At 40.5% G+C, this 18,824-nt stretch overlaps 1 protein-coding gene across 1 annotated transcript; it reads left to right on the top strand.

Annotated features, from left to right (window-relative positions):
• Nucleotides 1–10,733: 10,733 nt before the first annotated feature.
• On the top strand, nucleotides 10,734–12,304 carry LOC148042100 (uncharacterized). Its single transcript, XM_087685537.1, has one exon. It carries the CDS (start codon nucleotides 11,126–11,128, stop codon nucleotides 11,717–11,719), a length of 594 nt encoding a protein of 197 aa, XP_087541663.1. The 5' UTR covers nucleotides 10,734–11,125; the 3' UTR covers nucleotides 11,720–12,304.
• Nucleotides 12,305–18,824: the final 6,520 nt, after the last annotated feature.

Here is an 18,824-nt window from a genome sequence, read left to right as displayed (position 1 = left end):
GTCAAGGATCACAAGGCTAAAGGCTTGTGCTTTAAATGTGGGGATAAGTACACGACTGATCATGCATCCAAATGCCCCTTTAAGAACGCCATTGTCAAGTTTAATAGCATGTATGTGCTAGAAGATAGTGACAAGTTGGAAGAGGATTCACATGAAAACTCTCCCATGATGACACTTGCTAAAAATGCTGAATACGATGAGGATCTTGACACCGATCAGTTTTATGACTCACCGGATGGGTTCCCTTTTGTGATCTCGGTGGTGGCTGCCCCATGGATGGCATGCTTGGGAATGACCCTTTGCACCCCACATTTACCAGTATATTAGCTTGCTCAATCTCCATGATGACACTTGCTGAAAATGCTGAATATGATGAGGATCTTAACCTTGGTGGCTGCGCCATGGATGGCATGCTTGGGAATGACCCTTTGCACCCCACATTTACCACTATATCAGCTTGCTCGATCTCCCATGATGACACTTGCTGAAAATGCAGAATACGATGAGGATCTTGACATCGATCAGTTTTATGACTCACCGAACGGGTTCCCTTTTGACCCCGGTGGCTACCCCATGGATGGCATGCTTGGAAATGACCCTTTGCACCCCACATTTACCACTATATCACCTTGCTCGATCTCCATGGATGCATGGACCGGCTCTAGGAGCCCAAACACCCTACGGGTACATGGTAACATTGATGGCAAGAATGTATACATTCTTATAGATAGTGGCAGCACACAAAATTTTGTGAATAAATTGACTCTTGGCCATTTGACATGTTTTCGTATCAAATTACAGCAACCTCTTAGGGTTCAAGTGGCCAATGGAAGTGAGGAAATAAGCTCCCATGTATGCACACAAGTGTCTCTTATGCTCGCCGAAAATTATACAGCAAAGGTGGACTTAATTACCCTTGATATGGGCCCCGTGGATGTTGTTTTAAGCTGTGATTGGCTGCAGTAGTTGGGAAAAATCTCTATGGACTTCTCTAAGTTGTATATGGAGTTTGTAATGCATGGGTAGCTTGTACATTTGGAGGGCATCAAAGACATTGCAGAATTTCAGCTTATAACAGCAAGACAACTCAAAAAGGAATTCAGGAAACGCTCACAGATCTTTGTCTTGCATTTGCATAAGGATAATGATGACCAACACACCTTGGGGAAGCAAAATGCAGCACTAAAATCACTTTTGGTTGAATATGAGGACCTATTTCAGCCCGCCACCACTCTTCCACCTCAGAGATCGATGGATCACCCGATTGACTTGGAGCCCCATGCCAAGCCCGTCAATAAACCCCCATATCGGCTCTCTAAATGTGAGAGAGAGGAAGTAGCTAAGCAAGTCAAGAAGCTCACTGAAATGGGATTCATAGAGCCTAGCTCTTCCCCTTATGCCTCCCCGGTTCTATTGGTTGAGAAAAAGGACGGTCCTTTTGGTTGTGCATTGACTACCGTGATCTCAATAAGATCACCGTAAAAAATAGATACCCCATCCCTCGAATCGATGACTTGCTTGATGAGCTCAAGGGAGCACTCTACTTTACCAAGATTGATTTGCGATCCAACTACCACCAAATTAGAATGAGAGTGGGTGATGAAGTTAAAACAGCCTTCCAGACTGACTGTGGCTTGTATCATTTCCTTGTCATGTCATTTGGGCTCACTAATGCCCCTACCATGTTTCAGAGCCTAATGAACAAAATATTGTAGCCATGGCTTTTCCACTTTATGTTGGTATTCTTTGATGATATACTCATTTACAGCAAGTCACTGCATGAGCATTTGAAGCATGTTAGATAAATTTTTGATATACTAAGAGAGCACCGGTTATTTGCCAAAAGCAAGTGTGTCTTCATGCAAATAGAGGTTGAGTACTTGGGACACATTGTTAGTGAAAAAATAATCCAAGCTGACCCTAAGAAAGTGCAGTGTGTCCGAGATTGGCCCACACCCTTGCATGGTTTTCTTGGTCTCTCCTCTTTTTGTCAGAGATTTATTCGCCATTATGCCACAATTGCAGCACCATTAATTGACAGGCTGAAAAAAGAGGCTTTCTTGTGGGATGATTTGGCTGATCACAGTTTTCAGCAGCTGAAAGACTTGCTCACTTTAGCCCCCATCCTCGTATGCCTTGACTTTTCAAAGGATTTTACCATCCAGTGTGATGCTAGTGGACGGGGTATTGGTGTAGTCTTGCTACAAGAACACGGTGTAATAGCATTTGAGAGTCGAAAATTGGATGATAAAGAGAGAGAGTTGCATGTCTATGATCAGGAGATGTTGGCAGTCATTCATGCTATTAAAAAGTGGCACCACTACTTGTATGGCAGTAAATTTAAAGTGAAAAGTGACCACCGTATGCTCAAATACTTCTTGACTCAGCCCAACCTCACTCCCAAACAACGTAGATGGGTAGCTACCCTACAAAACTATGACTCTGAGACTACCTACACCCACGGCAAGAACAATGCAGTGGCTAATACACTCTCTCGCATGTGGGCATGCAAGGTTTCGTCTATCAATGAACTCCACCATGATTGGATTGAAGAGCTCCAAGAGGCCTACTTGCTTGATGTTGAATTCAACCCTTTTTTTCAGAAATTATAGCAAGGTATTATGGATGACAACTCTCAATATCAGCTCCATAATGGCCTCATTTGGATCCATGGCTGTATCGTAATTCCCCATGCCTCTCCTTTTACCCAAAGGATCCTTGAAGAGATGCATCTTCATCGATTGTTGGCCACTTAGGGGTCTTCAAAACATATGACCGCATTTCAAAAAGATTCCATTGGAAAGGCCTATGGCGAGATGTTAAAGACTTCGTGTCTAGATGTGTGCCTTGTCAACAAAATAAAGATAGCACTCTTAAACCGAGTGGATTGTTGCAGCCCTTGCCTATCCCTAAAGGAAAATGAACCCACATTACCATGGATTTCATCATCGGTTTGCCTACAACCAAGAAGGGTTGGGATAGCATCTATGTGGTAGTTGACGGGCTCACTAAAGTAGTCCATTTCATCCCTACAAAATCTCAGTTTACAGCATCTCAAGTTGCCACTCAGTTTATGGGGCATGTATTTAAGTTGCATGGCTTACCCCACGTCATAGTACATGATCGAGACACCAAATTTATGAGTTAGTTTTGGCAGACAATTTTCAGCTCCATGGGGACCAAATTGGCTATCATCCCCAGACGGATGGGTAGACCGAGCGAGTTAACAAGTGGCTTGAGACTTATTTGCGACATTTTTGTCATGATGTGCAGAATTCTTGGGATGTATGGCTGCATTTAGTTGATTTTTCTTACAACAACTCCACTCATTCGAGCATTGGAGTCTCCCCCTTCGAAGCATTGTATGGTTATCGGGTGCCCCTCCCCACCATGATCTTCAATGAAAAGCTCAACCCCCTTGGAAAAGAAGAGTTGGACCACATGCAAGCTTTACTTCAACAATGCAAGGCAAATCTCAAAAGGGTTCAAGAGCACATGAAGCTCCATGCTGATGCAAAAAGAAGACCCCTTGACTTTCAAGAGGGTGAATTGGTACTCCTCAAGGTCCCCAAGTCCCGTTATGCTACACTAAAGGATGGTTCTTGCAACAAGTTGGCACACCGTTACTATGGGACCTACACAATCATTAAGAAGGTTGGGGAATTGGCCTACCGTCTCCAACTCCCTCCCACTACTAAGATCCATAATGTCTTCCATGTGAGCCAATTGAAACCTTTCATTAGCACTCCCAAAGATCATGTAGAGGAGCTACACCCCATAGATGAGGAGGGCCTTATTCAGTATATTCCTGAAGCAATCATTGGGCAGCGTGAAAAGCAACTTCGCACCCGTTCTATCCATGAATACCTAATCAAATGGCAAGGCCTACCAATAGAGGAAGCTTCTTGGCACCTAGCATATATCTTGGATGAGTTTCCACACCTCAAGGAGGCCGTATTGGCTGGAACTTAACCATGACACTTGTTTTGGGCTGCAATCTGCGTCTGGACAGCCAACTGTTTTGCACCAGCTTTGGTCCTGACCCATTTTTAGCCCCATTTCCCATACATAGGCTGAAAGTACACCTCGAGGACTCCACGCCAACACCTCATTTGCCCTGATCGGGGTTTCCTAGAGGAAGTTATGGCTATTTTTTTCCAGCCATACTATCTTGGACAGTACACTAGTTACTTTTGGACAACCATCTATTTTGCAACAGTTTTGGTCCTGAACTATTTGCAGCCCCCCTTCACCCACATGGGCTGAAAGTACACCTCATGGGCTCCATAAAAACACCTCACTTGTTCCGTTCAGAGTTTCTTACACAAAGTTATGGTTGATTTCCTCTAGTAGACCCCTACGGGACAACATCCCTTGTTTTTGAGGACAAAAACTTTATGAGATAGGATGGTTTGTAATGAATGGGGATCACGGGAACATGGCATGGGAAATACCAGTCACACTAACGGTATATAAGGTGTAAGAGGGTATTTTGAGGTATCAGCTTCACAAGCTTTCATGGCTTCTTCTTCTTCTTCTTCCTCCCTTTCCTCTCTTTCTCTCTCTTCTCTCCCTTAGTTAGGCTAATTAGGTCTCTTTCATTACATTGATGAACTTGGAAATGTCCTTGCCACTTCAATTGGAACTTAATCTAAAAGGTAGTGTCTAAGACACTATTGTATCTTAGCACGAAATCACCTTTCTTAATCTTCTTCTACTTTACTTTCTCATTGACAATCCTTTGGTTCTTCTGATCATGTCATTGTAGTAGAAATGTGCTTGCAATCGATCAAGTTGTATCTCTTGTAGACTAACATTTCCTGAATTTCATCTCCTCATAGATCTAATTGCTTCATCATAACTTTAATTGCAAGTATATAAACTTCCATAGGAATTAAGGCTTCCTTTTTATAGACTAGACGATAATAGGAGAACATTGAGTTCCTTGTTTTATAGTAACCCTGTAGGCCGATAAACTTGAGGAAGTTCTAGATCCCATGTAATTCCAAAACCTTTCATGTTTTTAGTGATCATCAATATAAAATCATTGTTAAAACATTCATTCATACCATTGGACTGGGGATAATATGAATTGGTGTCTATGCTTGATCTCAATCTTTTCATAGAGGCACTCTATGAGTTTCTCTCTAAATCATGGTCCATTGTTAGAAATGATTTTTGAGGGTACACCATGCATGCAATAGATGTCCTTATACATAAACTTTGGATAAAATCATTGTTGGAATGTTCATTCGTACCATTGCATTGGGGATAATGTGAATTGATGTGTCTATGCTTGATCCCAAACTTTTCACAAAAGGTGCTCTATGAGTTTCTTTCTAAATCTTGGTCCATTGTCACAAACAATCTCTAAGGGTACATGATACCTACAATAGATGTCCTCATATATAAAATTTGAAACCTCTTTCTCATTAACCTAATGGACTAAGGCTTCTCCCCATCTAGACAAATAAACAATAGTTGTATGAATATAAGCCTTATGCCTAGTCCTAGATTGCATCAACTCCCCATCTTTCAAAAATTTTGTAAGAAACAAACACCTACCACAATTCGGTATTAAGGGCTTTTTCCCCCATTAAGGGACATTGCAAACAAGTCCTACACCATTGAGCAACATCTCTTTGCAAAGATGGCTATACATATCCCTCCATTAGAATGTTTTGAGCAGTGGTCTTAAAAGCAAAGTGACCACCACATGCACTTTCATGGTTGGCCTCCAAGAGTGTGCTTTCATTCTACCTTCCAAGGTACATGCCTTAGTATTAAGTCAACTCCTTTCATATACAAGTCATCTCCCATGAGCATATATTTTATTGATCTTTTCACAAAAGGATACTTTTGGTTTTTCTTTAATCCAGTTGGAATCTCATGTGTTAATAAGAAATTTCCTCCTTCTCCAACGTTTCCCTACCAAGTGACACATAAGGAACTTTTCCCAAAGCAGTTATGCAAACATCATGTTGTTGTGCCACCACATGTGCTTCTTCATTTTGTATACAACTAATGTGCTTAATAGACTATCCCTCAAACTCACCCAAAGACTTCTATAAACTCCGGCAGAGGCGCTTTAGGGATGTATTCTTGCTTTTCCAAACAAGAAGTACATGATGTACACCAAGTAAAGCATTACCAAAGGTTTGAATATTTTTAAACCCCATTTCAAGAATAGAAGATAACACCTTTTCAAGGATCATATACTTAGCATCATTGTGAATTTTGGCATGTAAGATTACATGCCATTGAGTAACCTTCTTCCCCATTGGATCATAAAGCACAATCCCACCAAAAGATTTCTTATAAGTCCTTCAAAAAGACCCATCAAAGAACAGAACATATGTATCCTTGTCACATTTTGCCTCTTCTTTTTGAATCTCTTTTTGTGGACTGACTTGCTTAATATTTATCGATCCTTCCTTCTATGTAAGCAAATATGCTAAACTAGATCTAGTTGATGTTCCAACCAAAAAGGAGAACTTAAACTCTTGCAATTCAATTACCGATTTCATCATTCTCTTTGATATATTAGTGTTGTTTAGAAGTTGAGGTAGAAGATCATAGGTGGTGAGAATAACAAGAGGCTCAAGTAAAAGATAATATCAAAATATTTTGCAAGCAAGGATAAGACTTACCATGACTTGATCAGCTTCCTCATAGGCCCTTTTAGCTGGGGTCTTAATTCGACTAGCATAGTAGACTAGTTGAACATACAAACATGAACTTCCTTGTTGAAGCAAAACTACTTCCAATTCATTTTCACCAACCAGTGGGTTGACAAAGAATGGCTTGCTCTAATTTGGAGTTTGCATAGAAAAACCCTTACAAAGAGCCTCGTTTGCATAGTCAAAAATCAAAGCACAATACTTAGCCCAATTCGACACCTCCCTTTTGCAACTTGTTTACAAAGGACAAATAATCTCAAACACCCTCAACATAAAATGAGCCTTGCGTTTTACTTTCTGAATGAAAGTAAGCAATTGCTTAATATCTTCTGGAGGAAGTAGCAATGACAAATCTTTCACTTTGTCATCATCCAGTTGGATCCCATTTTTTTGAGACAATGTGTCCCAATAATTTGATCTTTCTTCTTATTGCATGAAAATAGTTCATCAACTATAGATCTCTTTGCAAGAGGCATCATGAACATTGTATATGCCTCAGTACTATTGCACACAGTGCTCCCTCCTCTATGCAATGAATGTTGTGTGAGAGCATGAGAATCTCCTTGTGAAGAGATATGAGGATTGCATGGGGTCAAGGGAACTCTATTTAATTCATGGCTGCCTATTTGCAATCTATTGTCCTCCTACGCGTCCTTATCCAAACTTACTCAAAAAGCATGAACTGCTTCTACAAATGAGAAGTTGTACGATGACAATGTGCGCACAAGCAAATGAGGCTCCACATACACATGGAAAATGAACATGCATGCAACACAATGCAAAGCTCTACTAGAGTATGTGCAAATGTCATCCATAAAAACTTTCAAAAACTTATCCAAAAAAGGAGCAAACACCTAGTTTGATCTTCTTCGATAATAAGTTAGATTATTTGTAAGACCAAAGGGTAATCTTCAATAATAGAAACACCCTTGAGGTGTAATGAAGGTTGTCTCCTTTTGATCCTCTAGTGGCATTCTTAGCTAAAAGTACCTTGAATACCTATCACATATACTCTAGCATTCATGATCATCTGCCTTAGAGTCCAAGATACCATCAATATATGACAATGGATAATGATATCTCTTAGTAGTAACATTTTGTAGTTGATACTTATTCTCCATCTCTCATCCTTTTAGGTTGAATCACAACCAGCCCATTTAGAGTTGTCAACTTGATAGATGATGCTTGCCTTGACTTCTTCTCTTAGAGCAAGATATTATTCAAAACTCAAGAGTCATAGTCTTTAACAAACTAGCTTGACCCCTTCCTTCAATTCAATTCAAAGGTCCTCTCCTTTGAATCCCTAAATTTCTTCATTTGATGTGATGAACAACTTAGGATGCTTAGACAACACCTTCAAAAAAGTTTTATGTTCAATAGAAGACAAGCTAGTAGGCAACTTGTTTTTATAAGATTCCCTAATGAATTGACTATTGGCTCTACAAAAAAGATTCCATGTAATTACATGCAACATATACAAGAGGCTTCCCTTCTTTTCCAAAAAATTGTGACACCATTGTCTAAAGATGATACAACATACCCTTTCTTGCACAAGCCAAACTTCCATATATTACACCGTATGATAGTTAGTGTTAAAAATACAAACCATGCATAAGAGGCACACTAGCTAGATTGAATTATTTTATCCCATGCAGTGTATCCATTACTAAAGTGAGAGGCTCCCTACACGCATTGCACCATAAGAACTCTCCTTTTTCACCTTGTAGCCCACTACACCACTAGTTGAAAGATACCTACCAAAACCAATTCTACTAGTAATGCAAGTCATTTTTAGCATTGTACTTGCACTCTGCTCTCTTGTCCTTGGGCTAAGTATTATTCTTGCACTTTTCATTTTTCTTTCGCTTTTCTCTTCAATATTCTAATGATTAGGACCTTGGGGCTTATTCTCTTTGTTAGTGTTTAGGGGTACCATAAGGAAAATCTTGAAAACAAGAATGAAAAATAGAGAGATACCTAGAGCCAAGGAGTTGTTAAGAGCCCTACAAACAACAAAAACTTCAAAATTTCATAGTCTATTGTCAAAGTACAAAGATGGATTGTAAACATCATGGAACATGGTCAATGTATGCTTCAAAATTCACCTCTTACTCTCTAAGTGGACATATATCTTTGATCCTAACAACCCCAAATCTATAAAGGTTGTGTGTTGTTCGAAGTCTCTTGACCTTGCTCTTAACTACATCTTCTTGAAAATGATTGTTGTTCCTCTCGGTGAAATTTTTCAGGTAGCAATTATTTAGAATTAGATGCACATTGGCATCTACAAAATCTTGTAGAACTAGGTGTTAGCAAAGACCTTCCAACGTGTCTTTTGATAAGATAAACTAGAGGAAGTGTTCTTAAAACACCATGATGTGGTATATAAGAGCCTTCTGAATCTTCATTCAAGTGTTTTAATGTAGGATACTTTATATAGAACTATCTAGGCTCATGAAACCTCTCCTCCTCCCAAGCCTTCATGTCCAAATAATCCTTTATGAAGTGCCCTACCTTAAGACACTTGAAGCAAGCATTAGGAAGGTTCTTATATACCACATTTTAATATTTAAGACTGCTACTTTTGGTATAACTGATCAAAATAGATATGGGAAGTCTTCACTAGCATATACATGTATAAGAATCTATGGGTGCCAGCATGGTTTAACTTCTGAGTAGGGTGTCCAACCCAAGGCTTTAGCTAGAGGAGCAAAAATCATATTTAGGAAGGGTTAGAGGTTTAAGAGCAGGCTAGAAAACTCCACCCAAATGGTGACCTTTGTAGGGTTGCGATTGTTAGAATCAAAGCTATGCTTGAATGAAAGAGGCATTCCAAAGCATCCATGTTCCTAGGACATTTACAACCATATCTTTATTTTTGAGTAGGAGAAAGTAATAATTGTTAGGAAGAAAATTGAGCGCAAAATACTCCACAACCTATTTTGTCTCGTTTGCATTTGCTCCAATGGTTGACAAAATCCACAAGAGGTCAAGAACCATGACAAAGCTCTGACAAAGATCCATTGAAGTTCCTAATTTATAACACTCACTCGATAGACTATAACTATCGAATGAGATAGAGAAGGTACTTAAGGAGGATCTTCAGCCTCCTAGTTTTCTCCAAATTTGGTGTCCACTTGATGCCGCCGAAGAATTCTCATGGAGAAGTCGAAATATTATAAGTTTCTTCATCCCTTGAAGTCCATTTTCATTCTCTTGTCCACCATCTCCAGTCGTTGACATTGTAGGACGTCCGAAAGGAACACCTTAGGGCCTTAGGTTTTGTTCTAGTTCTTGAGAGGGGCCCTCCATTCCAAAGCGTGAAGCACATGAAGGAGGGGAGCTAAGTGATTAGGTAACTTGATAAGTCACATGTTGATTGCTTAGCTAGGTTTACAAAAGTGTTCGTTGTGACAAAGCCACCTGGCACCCATTACTTGCTAGAACGGAGTCAAACTTGCAGCCTACTGGGCAGCACAATGCTGTCAATTTTAGTAAGGTCGGTTACACACCAAAAAAGGGACGCCCACTTTGTAAACTTTGACCAATCAAAACACTTATTTAAAGGTTGGCGTCTGCAATCCTTTATACATTGGAGAGGACATGACCTGTTGTTTACCTGCTAAATAGGTAAACTGCCCGCCCACTTTTGGATGGGAGTCTCCCATGCCCACTTTGTAAAGTGGCGGACAAGGGTGTACTTTTTGCATTTGCAACCAATCAAAAGATTTATAAGTTTATTCTTTTTTATTTTTTTACAAACTGTGTCCCTTTGGTGTGTGTAAAGGTATGACGCCCATGTTCGTGCCCAATTTCAAAAAATGCATGCCCACACTCTGGACGGGGGTTGGCCGTCCATTACTTGGTGTGCAACCAGCCTAAATAGTAGCAAGCTAGTAGATGTAGAAGCATGATTGGGAGTCCCACCTAAGGGGTAAGACACACGGAAGTCCATAGATTTGCGGGTGTGTGATCTCTTAAAGGGAGCGTGAAGCGTAATATCCGCGCTTGTCCGTTCCAGCTTTGAAAAGGGGGGGGGGAAGGGGGGGGGGGGAGAGAGAGAGAGAGAGGAGAGAGAGAGACTGACAAAGCTCTAATGAAGGAGCATGATGAGATCAACGTGCCATAGGCCTGTCGCTTCTGTCGACTACTGTATAGTACTCTGAGCTCGCTTTCTCTTTTCTTCGCCTTGAAGCATCCAGGATTCAGGAACCGGATCCAGGCTCTCTCTCCGTCTCTCGCAGTCTCAGTCTCTGTCTCTCTCTCGCGTAGAAGCTGGCGTGTAGAAGTTGTCTAGATGTGATAGCAGCTGGAGCCTGGAAAGCGCGATCAGCTGCGTGAGCTGAAGCAGCCAAGGGCGACGTGTCGAGCGGCGATTGAGCATGAGCTGAAGCCATCCAGCTGAAGCAGGCCACCGGCAGCGGGTCGACGAGCCACTGGGTCAAATGCACCGGCGGGTTCTCGCGGGTGCAGCGGCGGCGGCGGCGGCGGCGACGACGAGGACCTTGAGAGAAGGATACTCGGCGGTGGTAAGAGAAGGCGGCGGGCACGGCTCCAACAATGGGTCGATCGCGATGCTGTTCGTGGTGCTGGTGGTGATAGTGGTGCTGGGGCTGCTGGCCGGCCTGCTGGCACGTGTCTGCGGCGGGCGGCACGCCGCCGGCCACGCGGACTACGACTTCGAGGGCTGGGTCGAGCGGAAGTGCGCCAGCTGTATTGACGGCTCCATGCCAGGTGGCGGCGGAGGCGGAAGCGGCGAGGCTGGGGGAGGAGGAGCGCCTGCTGCCAAGCATGAGGATGCCGACAAACCTTCTGGAAAGGGGAAGAATGGCGGCGGAGGCGGCAAAGAGAACAGCGGCGACGATGCTGGAAAAGGTAAGGGAGGCGGCGGAAAAGGGCAAGGAGGCGGCGGGAACGGCGAGGGAGGCAACGGCGGAAAGAAGAAAGGCGGCAAGGGTGGCGGCGGCGGAGGAGGAGGAGGAGGAGGAGGAGGAGAGGGAAAGAAAGGCAGTAAGAAAGAGGAGAAAGAGGATGGGTGAAACAGGCTGGTTTAAGGTAAGGCGGTAGGAGAGCGGAGGAAGAGAATGGGCTGAAACCGGCGGGTTTTTCTTTCCCTGTTTCCTAGCCGTTCTACATTTTTGTAAGTGTCGTTGCAACTCAGTTTTGGGTTTTGGTCGGCGCAGGCCGAGAGAGAGAGAGAGAGAGAGAGAGAGCTAGTTAGCCTCAGAGAGTAAATACAATCATATGATGTCTTAGCCTGCGTACTACTTACTGTCTACATATCATTTTGCATGTATGCATTACGGATCTGAAGAATGGCGCTGATATTGCGACTGTCTTCCTTGTGTCGTGGCCGCTTCCATTTCAGTGATAACAAGCGTATAAATCGATAGCTCGATAGTGCAGGCGGCCATTAGGCCCGCGAGTCTGCCGCCTGTATATTAATCATGCCTCGTTTGATCAAAGCATATCTTCATTTAAGCTCGCTATCTGTAATTAATACTACCTCATTGAACCTTTTGGTATTTCCAAAACAAGAGATGGGAGATGGGTTCTTACTCCTTTTTGCAAAGAGGACTAAGGCAAGAAACTATGATCCTTTACTTAGGCCCGTTACACTAGCTATATGGAGTGATTAAGAGTGCAAAATGCATTAGTGTGGCGTTGATTTGTTGTGCTACGATTGGTCTTCTATTTTCCACATGACAATATATTTGGACAAGGGATCTCCCTTGCTCATCGCTTGCACCCTTGCCCACATTGAAAACAACAATCATCTTCTTTACCAAAAGTGGGGTGCAACTGACAAGACTTGAACCATTGCCGTTCAATTGCAATGCTCAACCCTTAATCGAGTGGGCCAACTTCCTTCCAAGTCGAAACAAGGGTGCTCTATGTGTAAAGTAATTAGAGGACATATTTCACACTGCCCTAGTTGCGTAGTGTGTAAGCGGGTTTAATCTTTCCCTAGCAAAAATTTCGGTCCGTAAAGTATCTCCAAAGTCAATGTTTAGCTTGTTAAGAGAAGGTATTCTCCCCAAACCAATCTCATTCTTCTTAGCAATTGTTTTTATCAATAGACACCAATTGGATAGCTATGAATAGACATCTTTAACATACACATGATTTTCCAAGGAATCTGCAAAGTGGTTCGACTAACAAGGAATTGACTAGCAAGTCACTAGCTCAAATGTCTCAAGCATGTCGAGTAGCATGATGATACATGTGCAAGGTGGGATCTCACAAAGTATAGATTGATCACTAGTTGTGAGCCACCTTTCATTAGCATCTAGTATGAATACCAAAATTTAGCCCCAATAATAATGCATTTGATTCTACCATGTTGTTAGTGAAAGCAACACCAAGATAAACACCTAACCAATTGACCACTTAAAAAAGTATATTTCTTACCTCAAAGATCATGAATTGCTTTCATTCTCTTCTTCCCTACCTCCTAATACAATAAAGCCTATAATTTAATGTGTTAGGGAATTCAAATATTCTTGCAATGTTCCCTCTTTGCCTAAAGAATGGTCCAATGCAAACCTCATTGTAGGTAGCTCAAGCTCCAAAGGCAAGAGGCACCCCTTCCCATACACTAACTTAAATGAGGTATGGCCTATTGCTCTTTTAAAGACCATGTTATAGGCCCAAACAACCATATCAGTATTTTTATCTCAATTATGCTTACCTTTTGATACACTCTTACACAAAAACTCTATTAGTTATCTATTGGTGCTCTCTATCAACCCATTTGCTAGGGGGGTTATAAGCTATAGTCTTATTATGCTTAATCTTCATAGCTTTAGTCAATGCTTCTATAACATTTTTCAAAAAATATATACCACCATAGATGATTTTAATATCTAGTGTATACTTTCATGTTATAGCTTATAATTGGTTGGCGAATATGTTTTATGAAAATAATAAAGTAATAAAAGGTTTAAAGTGTTATTTTTGAACTCAATATGGTAAAGTTTTCTCAATAATAACGTAGAAAAAGCATTGAATGAAAGATCATTCAACCAATGATCGTGTTATTACAAAGAAAATAGTACAACTAAATCAAGGTAAATCAAGTCAATACACATTGATTAAAGCTCAACTTTCCTGTGAGCAAATACTTATAAATAATGTATTGATAAGCCATAGTGCAACATTCACTTGGATTGTTTATACAAAAGCTTCACCATTTAGGTTGATTACACAAAGTGCAACTTGATTATCTTAGGCTTGCTATCCATCAGTACTAGGAACTTTATCATTTTCATGTAGTTTTGTTGTTGATGATGATGATATTGATGTCAACCCTGTGTTGATATCTGATTGATTTCGTCGAGTATTGACTGATATCCAAAATGCCAAAGCCTGTTCATACAAAAAGTTCTCTATTGAGTACTGATGGGAAACATACAATCTCATGCAAGTAAATAAGTTTATACTTAACTTGTTACGCACCTTGTTTTTAAAAAATGCCATAACATTAAATATTCTTTCATCCTCCATGGATCCTAAAATTATTGTTTGAGCCAAGTCAACAAGTCGAAAATATTCAGGGATACGATCTTGGAGAACTTGACTCATGCTCAACCTGTTCCATAATCGAGTAATTGCACCTAATTTTGTAGGCTCTATAAGTTCTGTAAATTGATGCCACACAGTCTCTCCAAAGCATTGTGATTGTTGCAAAAGTTCATCTCCATCTATTATCGAGAAGGTTGCATCAAACCCTTGCAATTGTAATATTTTTCCAAAGTGATATTTAAGAATATGAACTCTTTTCTTGAAATCTACTTGAAGAGCACACATGTCTTGCTGATGGTTTCAAAATTGTGGATAAACTATTGACATTGGTTCGAATAGTTCATCTCTTGGAAACCGTTATCTTATTTCCTATGGCACAGACTGTGCAACTTGAGCTAATGTGATTTTAACACTTTCCACTACATTATTAAAAGTTTCCATCTTTACAGGCTGTCTTCTAACAAGTCGTCCTTGAACTTGCTTCCTTGAGACATAAAGATGTACCAACCTTGAATGTGCTTTGATGCATACTGTACCATTTCTGTTTATCTTTAAAAAGCTCTTGCTAGGTTCTAATTGAAAGTTCATGATCTCATGCCATCTTTTGAATCTCTCCTTGTGCAAAGGATGATTCATATCTGCATAAAAAGAAACTAACACCAAGCATATAATCTTTCGAATATTGATATATTCAGTCATACACATTGTTCTCTTTTTAGCAAGCTTCACAAGGACATTAAGCTCCACAAGTGGAGGAACAATTCCTATAAAACAAAGATAGAAAATATTAGATATCAAACTAGAAACAAAAAGTACAACCAGTATGTTCACTCCAAAAACATTGAAATACTTATCAATGTAAGTAATGTCTCTACATCTGTCAAAACATTGAAATACTTATCAATGTAAGTAATGTCTCTACATCTATCAAAGCTGTTAAAAGCTCTAATGCCTTGTCAGTCTCCTTGGCTTTTGAGCTGCCAATCTATCCATGAGTCCTACTAAAGATGGGTACTCCTCTAATAATCTCCTAGCTGGCAAGTACAAGCTAATCCACCTTGTATTCATATGCTTCAATAATTTTCTACCCTGTGTTAAACCCTTTGTCATCTCTTGGAACTTTAAATATCGTTTGGAACTCCTACAAAAAAAACTACTTTTCAACTTTATATACAAAACCCTAAATCCTTTTTGGGTGGTCATTCCCTTGTTCCCTTTCTTACATGGCCGGCCGTGGCCTAGGCCCTTTTTCCCATTGTCCTTCTATCTTCCTAGCTTCCTTTCCACTGCCCGTCTACATTTACAAATTACACGGGTGAGAGCCCGGCGCTCCTTGAATTAAATTATGATGCGCTTGCGCTCTTTTACGAAAGTATTGACTTGGGCTTTTCCTTGCGCGCCTTTCTCCTTTATTTAGGACTTTTGTCCTTGTGCATCTTTGTCTTCCGTTTCACTTTGCCTTGGCCTTTGTCTTCTACTTTAGCTTTTTCGGATTTTCCACCTTTGTGCGTTTGAGGGTTAACACTCATATAGTCATGCATTCTTTAGATGTAGACACTCCTCACTAGACTTCCATCTTACTTGACTTACTTCTTGCCCATCAACAATGGTTTTTTCATATACCTTTCTTGCATGCTTCTGTATAGTGTCAATTTTGAGCTGAAGTGTGTAATCGGTTTTCCTTTTTCATGAGCAACAAATACATCGAGCGTTTTTTGGAGTAGAATCATCTGCTGATATAACTGGCTCAATGAATGGAAATTTACTGACCCAATCTAGCTGAAATGTACGCTTTGCAAGGCTCCAAATTCTTTTATTTTTCTTCTCGCTAGCTTGTGTGATTTTCAGGGAACTTGATATCTCTTCTTCATTTGTTTGTATAGGTTGACATTGAGCATTTTGTACAGTTGGTGTAACTTGTGTTTCAACTACTCCAACACTAGTAGTGGCACAAATTTATTGATCTCTTGCTATTTGATATGGCGTTTCAGTCTCACTATTTGCTTCCATAAAAATCTCTCAATGGCTCTAGTGACTATGAAATTTTCTAAGTGTTACATTTATTAAGTGCATTATGATAAGCATTGTGGTCTATTATGTAAATATCAAGATATGATTATTTGCACTCAGAAACCTCGTCTATACATTAGAATACTCACGAGTCACCAGTGTTTCACATTTGCTAATAACTAGAAACAATTTATAATATAAAATCTTCACCATGATATAAAACATGACACATTGCAAATAGTGAATTTCAAAACTTGAAAAAACTATCAATCATACAAAACAAATTGTGAATGAGACATAGACATGAAATCTTGGAATAATTACTCCTAAAAATTAAAAGCACTTAACTAACTTAATCTATAGGCATAATTACGAGTCTCTTTCCATGGAGTATAGAGTTTTACAAAGTTGCCAATCTTTTCAAGACATGTTTGGATTCACAAGTCATGAAAACTCCAAAATTTGATAGATTGTTTTACAAAATGCAAGTAGAGACTGTAAGAGTCCGGTTACTCAAAAGGGGTGAGCTAAGATAGGACCAAGCTCTACAAGGGGTCTCTGTGTCTTTGTAGGATCAATCCCACACTCTACCCTCAAAAAGTCGTCGAGGTCTGCAAAGGATATATGTGCAACCTTGTCATCTACCAACATGCGATCACTTGCCTTTAACTCTATTAGATGCATGATCACTTCATCTGGGGCATCCCTTGGCTTCTTGCACAACCACAAGTTTTGGCCTAGGCGCCAAAACTCAACAAGACAGATGATGAGCTAGCCAATTGCATACACATCTGACTCCTTACTATAGGCAGACTGGCACAATGGGTCGTAGATCTCACGTGCAATCCAAGGTCTTCTTCTCCTTTCCAACTCTCCTTTTCGCTGACGCTCATCTATGAGGTGCATGGGATCATTTGGACAACCACAATTGATTGCTGATCTTGTCATGCCAAAAATGAGCATTAGTCCACAATCTATGATGCCAACCCTAGGGATGTTCTCTTTGGTAAAGTCTAGTACCATGTTCTTAGCATGCGAGTTTGAATGGATGATGCCGACACTATTCATGGCCTTCATCCCATCCGCTAGTGCATGAATAATGTTCGACATATTATTGATAATGCCCACAATCCTAGCTTTCTCCTCTACATTGGGCACCTTGTCAAGATTAGGGCTGAATCCCACTGATGGCTTGCGCAAGCGCTCAATTGTTCTTCTATATCTACATTCCTTGAAAGGACCCCACATCAATACATCATTCAATGTACCACCATTGAATAAGGGGAAGACCGTAACCCAAGGGGGCTCAAAAGTGAAGGCAATGCATTGCACAATCGATGCATAGACCTTTTGCATCCCATGCTCCACTTGAAACTGTTGTAACTTGGCATAGAGCCCTTGTATATTTTGGCACAAAATTTCAAATCTGAAGGAAAATAATTGATGTTATCTGTTGTGGCTTCCACACACTGCCCAAAGGAGCCTTCAACGATGTCTTTGCCTAGCTTGATTACATCAAAAGGAATGCCAATTGTTGGCGCACATTGGTGATTCCTCAATGTCCACCACATAGTTCTTGCCCCCGAAGGATCTTTTTGTTGTCTTGTGGAACCAGGACTAGGACTTGCACCTATTGTAGTTTTCAAACGCTTTGGTAGAGAGGATACACCAGACAAGTCCTTTGCCCCCTTTGAACGTGCCACCTCCTCTCTCCACTTTGTGTTCTACAAGGCCAACTTCTCATTTGATACAAATGATGGTGCTAACTCCCTAAGATCTTCAAGCATCTTAGGTGCATTTTCGAGCAATGTGTGACAAAGATGCAAGTTCTTCTCAAGATCCATGACTGCATCAGTAACTAAGTGCAAAAGCCCTTGTTGTTGCAACAAGGCACACATAGCTATACATGCTTGATTGCAAAAATTGACAAAGGCAACATCATTGCTATTAATGAATGATATTTGATCTTCTGTACTAGACGATATGGCCTCTATCAAGCAAATGCGGAGTGCTTTGGCAACATTAAGAGCCATCTCGACAAGGCCAATTCGCCCCCAGTCTATGACAAAGGGAAAAAAGTGTATAAGCATGGCTCCCAAGACCCCACCTCCCAATCGTAAGTTAGATTGCATCACTTGAATATAAACATTTGATAACAATCCTTTATTATTTAATAAAATGCATGATATCAATCTTGGGTTATACTGGTGTTGTATATAGACTTCAATTGAGTTAAAATTGCATGATATCATTTAGACATTGAACAATGGAGATGCAACATAGATTGCATCATTTTGTTTTCTCATGAAAGCATAAATACATAAAAAGATTTCTAGAGTTTTAAAGATCTACACACGTGAGGAGTCAGGACACTTTATGTCGAGTGTACAACCTAAATGCCACAATGCCCATCCCATCAAGCAACACTAAACAACTAGCGTGTCTAGGACATTACATAGCCGTAAACATGACCAAATGCCCATCGCTTATTTATTCATTTATAGCCCACCAAGACACTATCTAGCCGAATTCACGACCAAGTGCCCATCCATACCCAAGGGAGAAGAGAGGGTGTTACAATCAAAATGACACATCTATGTCGAGTTCACG

The sequence above is a fragment of the Lygodium microphyllum genome, chromosome 1, assembly GCF_053477565.2.
Source record: "Lygodium microphyllum isolate KBCC chromosome 1, Lygodium_microphyllum_v1.1.10, whole genome shotgun sequence".
Taxonomy (NCBI): Eukaryota; Viridiplantae; Streptophyta; class Polypodiopsida; order Schizaeales; family Lygodiaceae; genus Lygodium; species Lygodium microphyllum.
The sequence above is the reverse complement of the archived record's forward strand: the minus strand, read 5'-3'. Positions and strand labels throughout refer to the sequence as shown.

What these genes read in the sequence shown, in the direction of transcription:
- LOC148042100 (XM_087685537.1), top strand. Translation starts at nt 11,126, where the DNA reads ATGCACCGGCGGGTTCTCGCGGGTGCAGCGGCGGCGGCGGCGGCGGCG.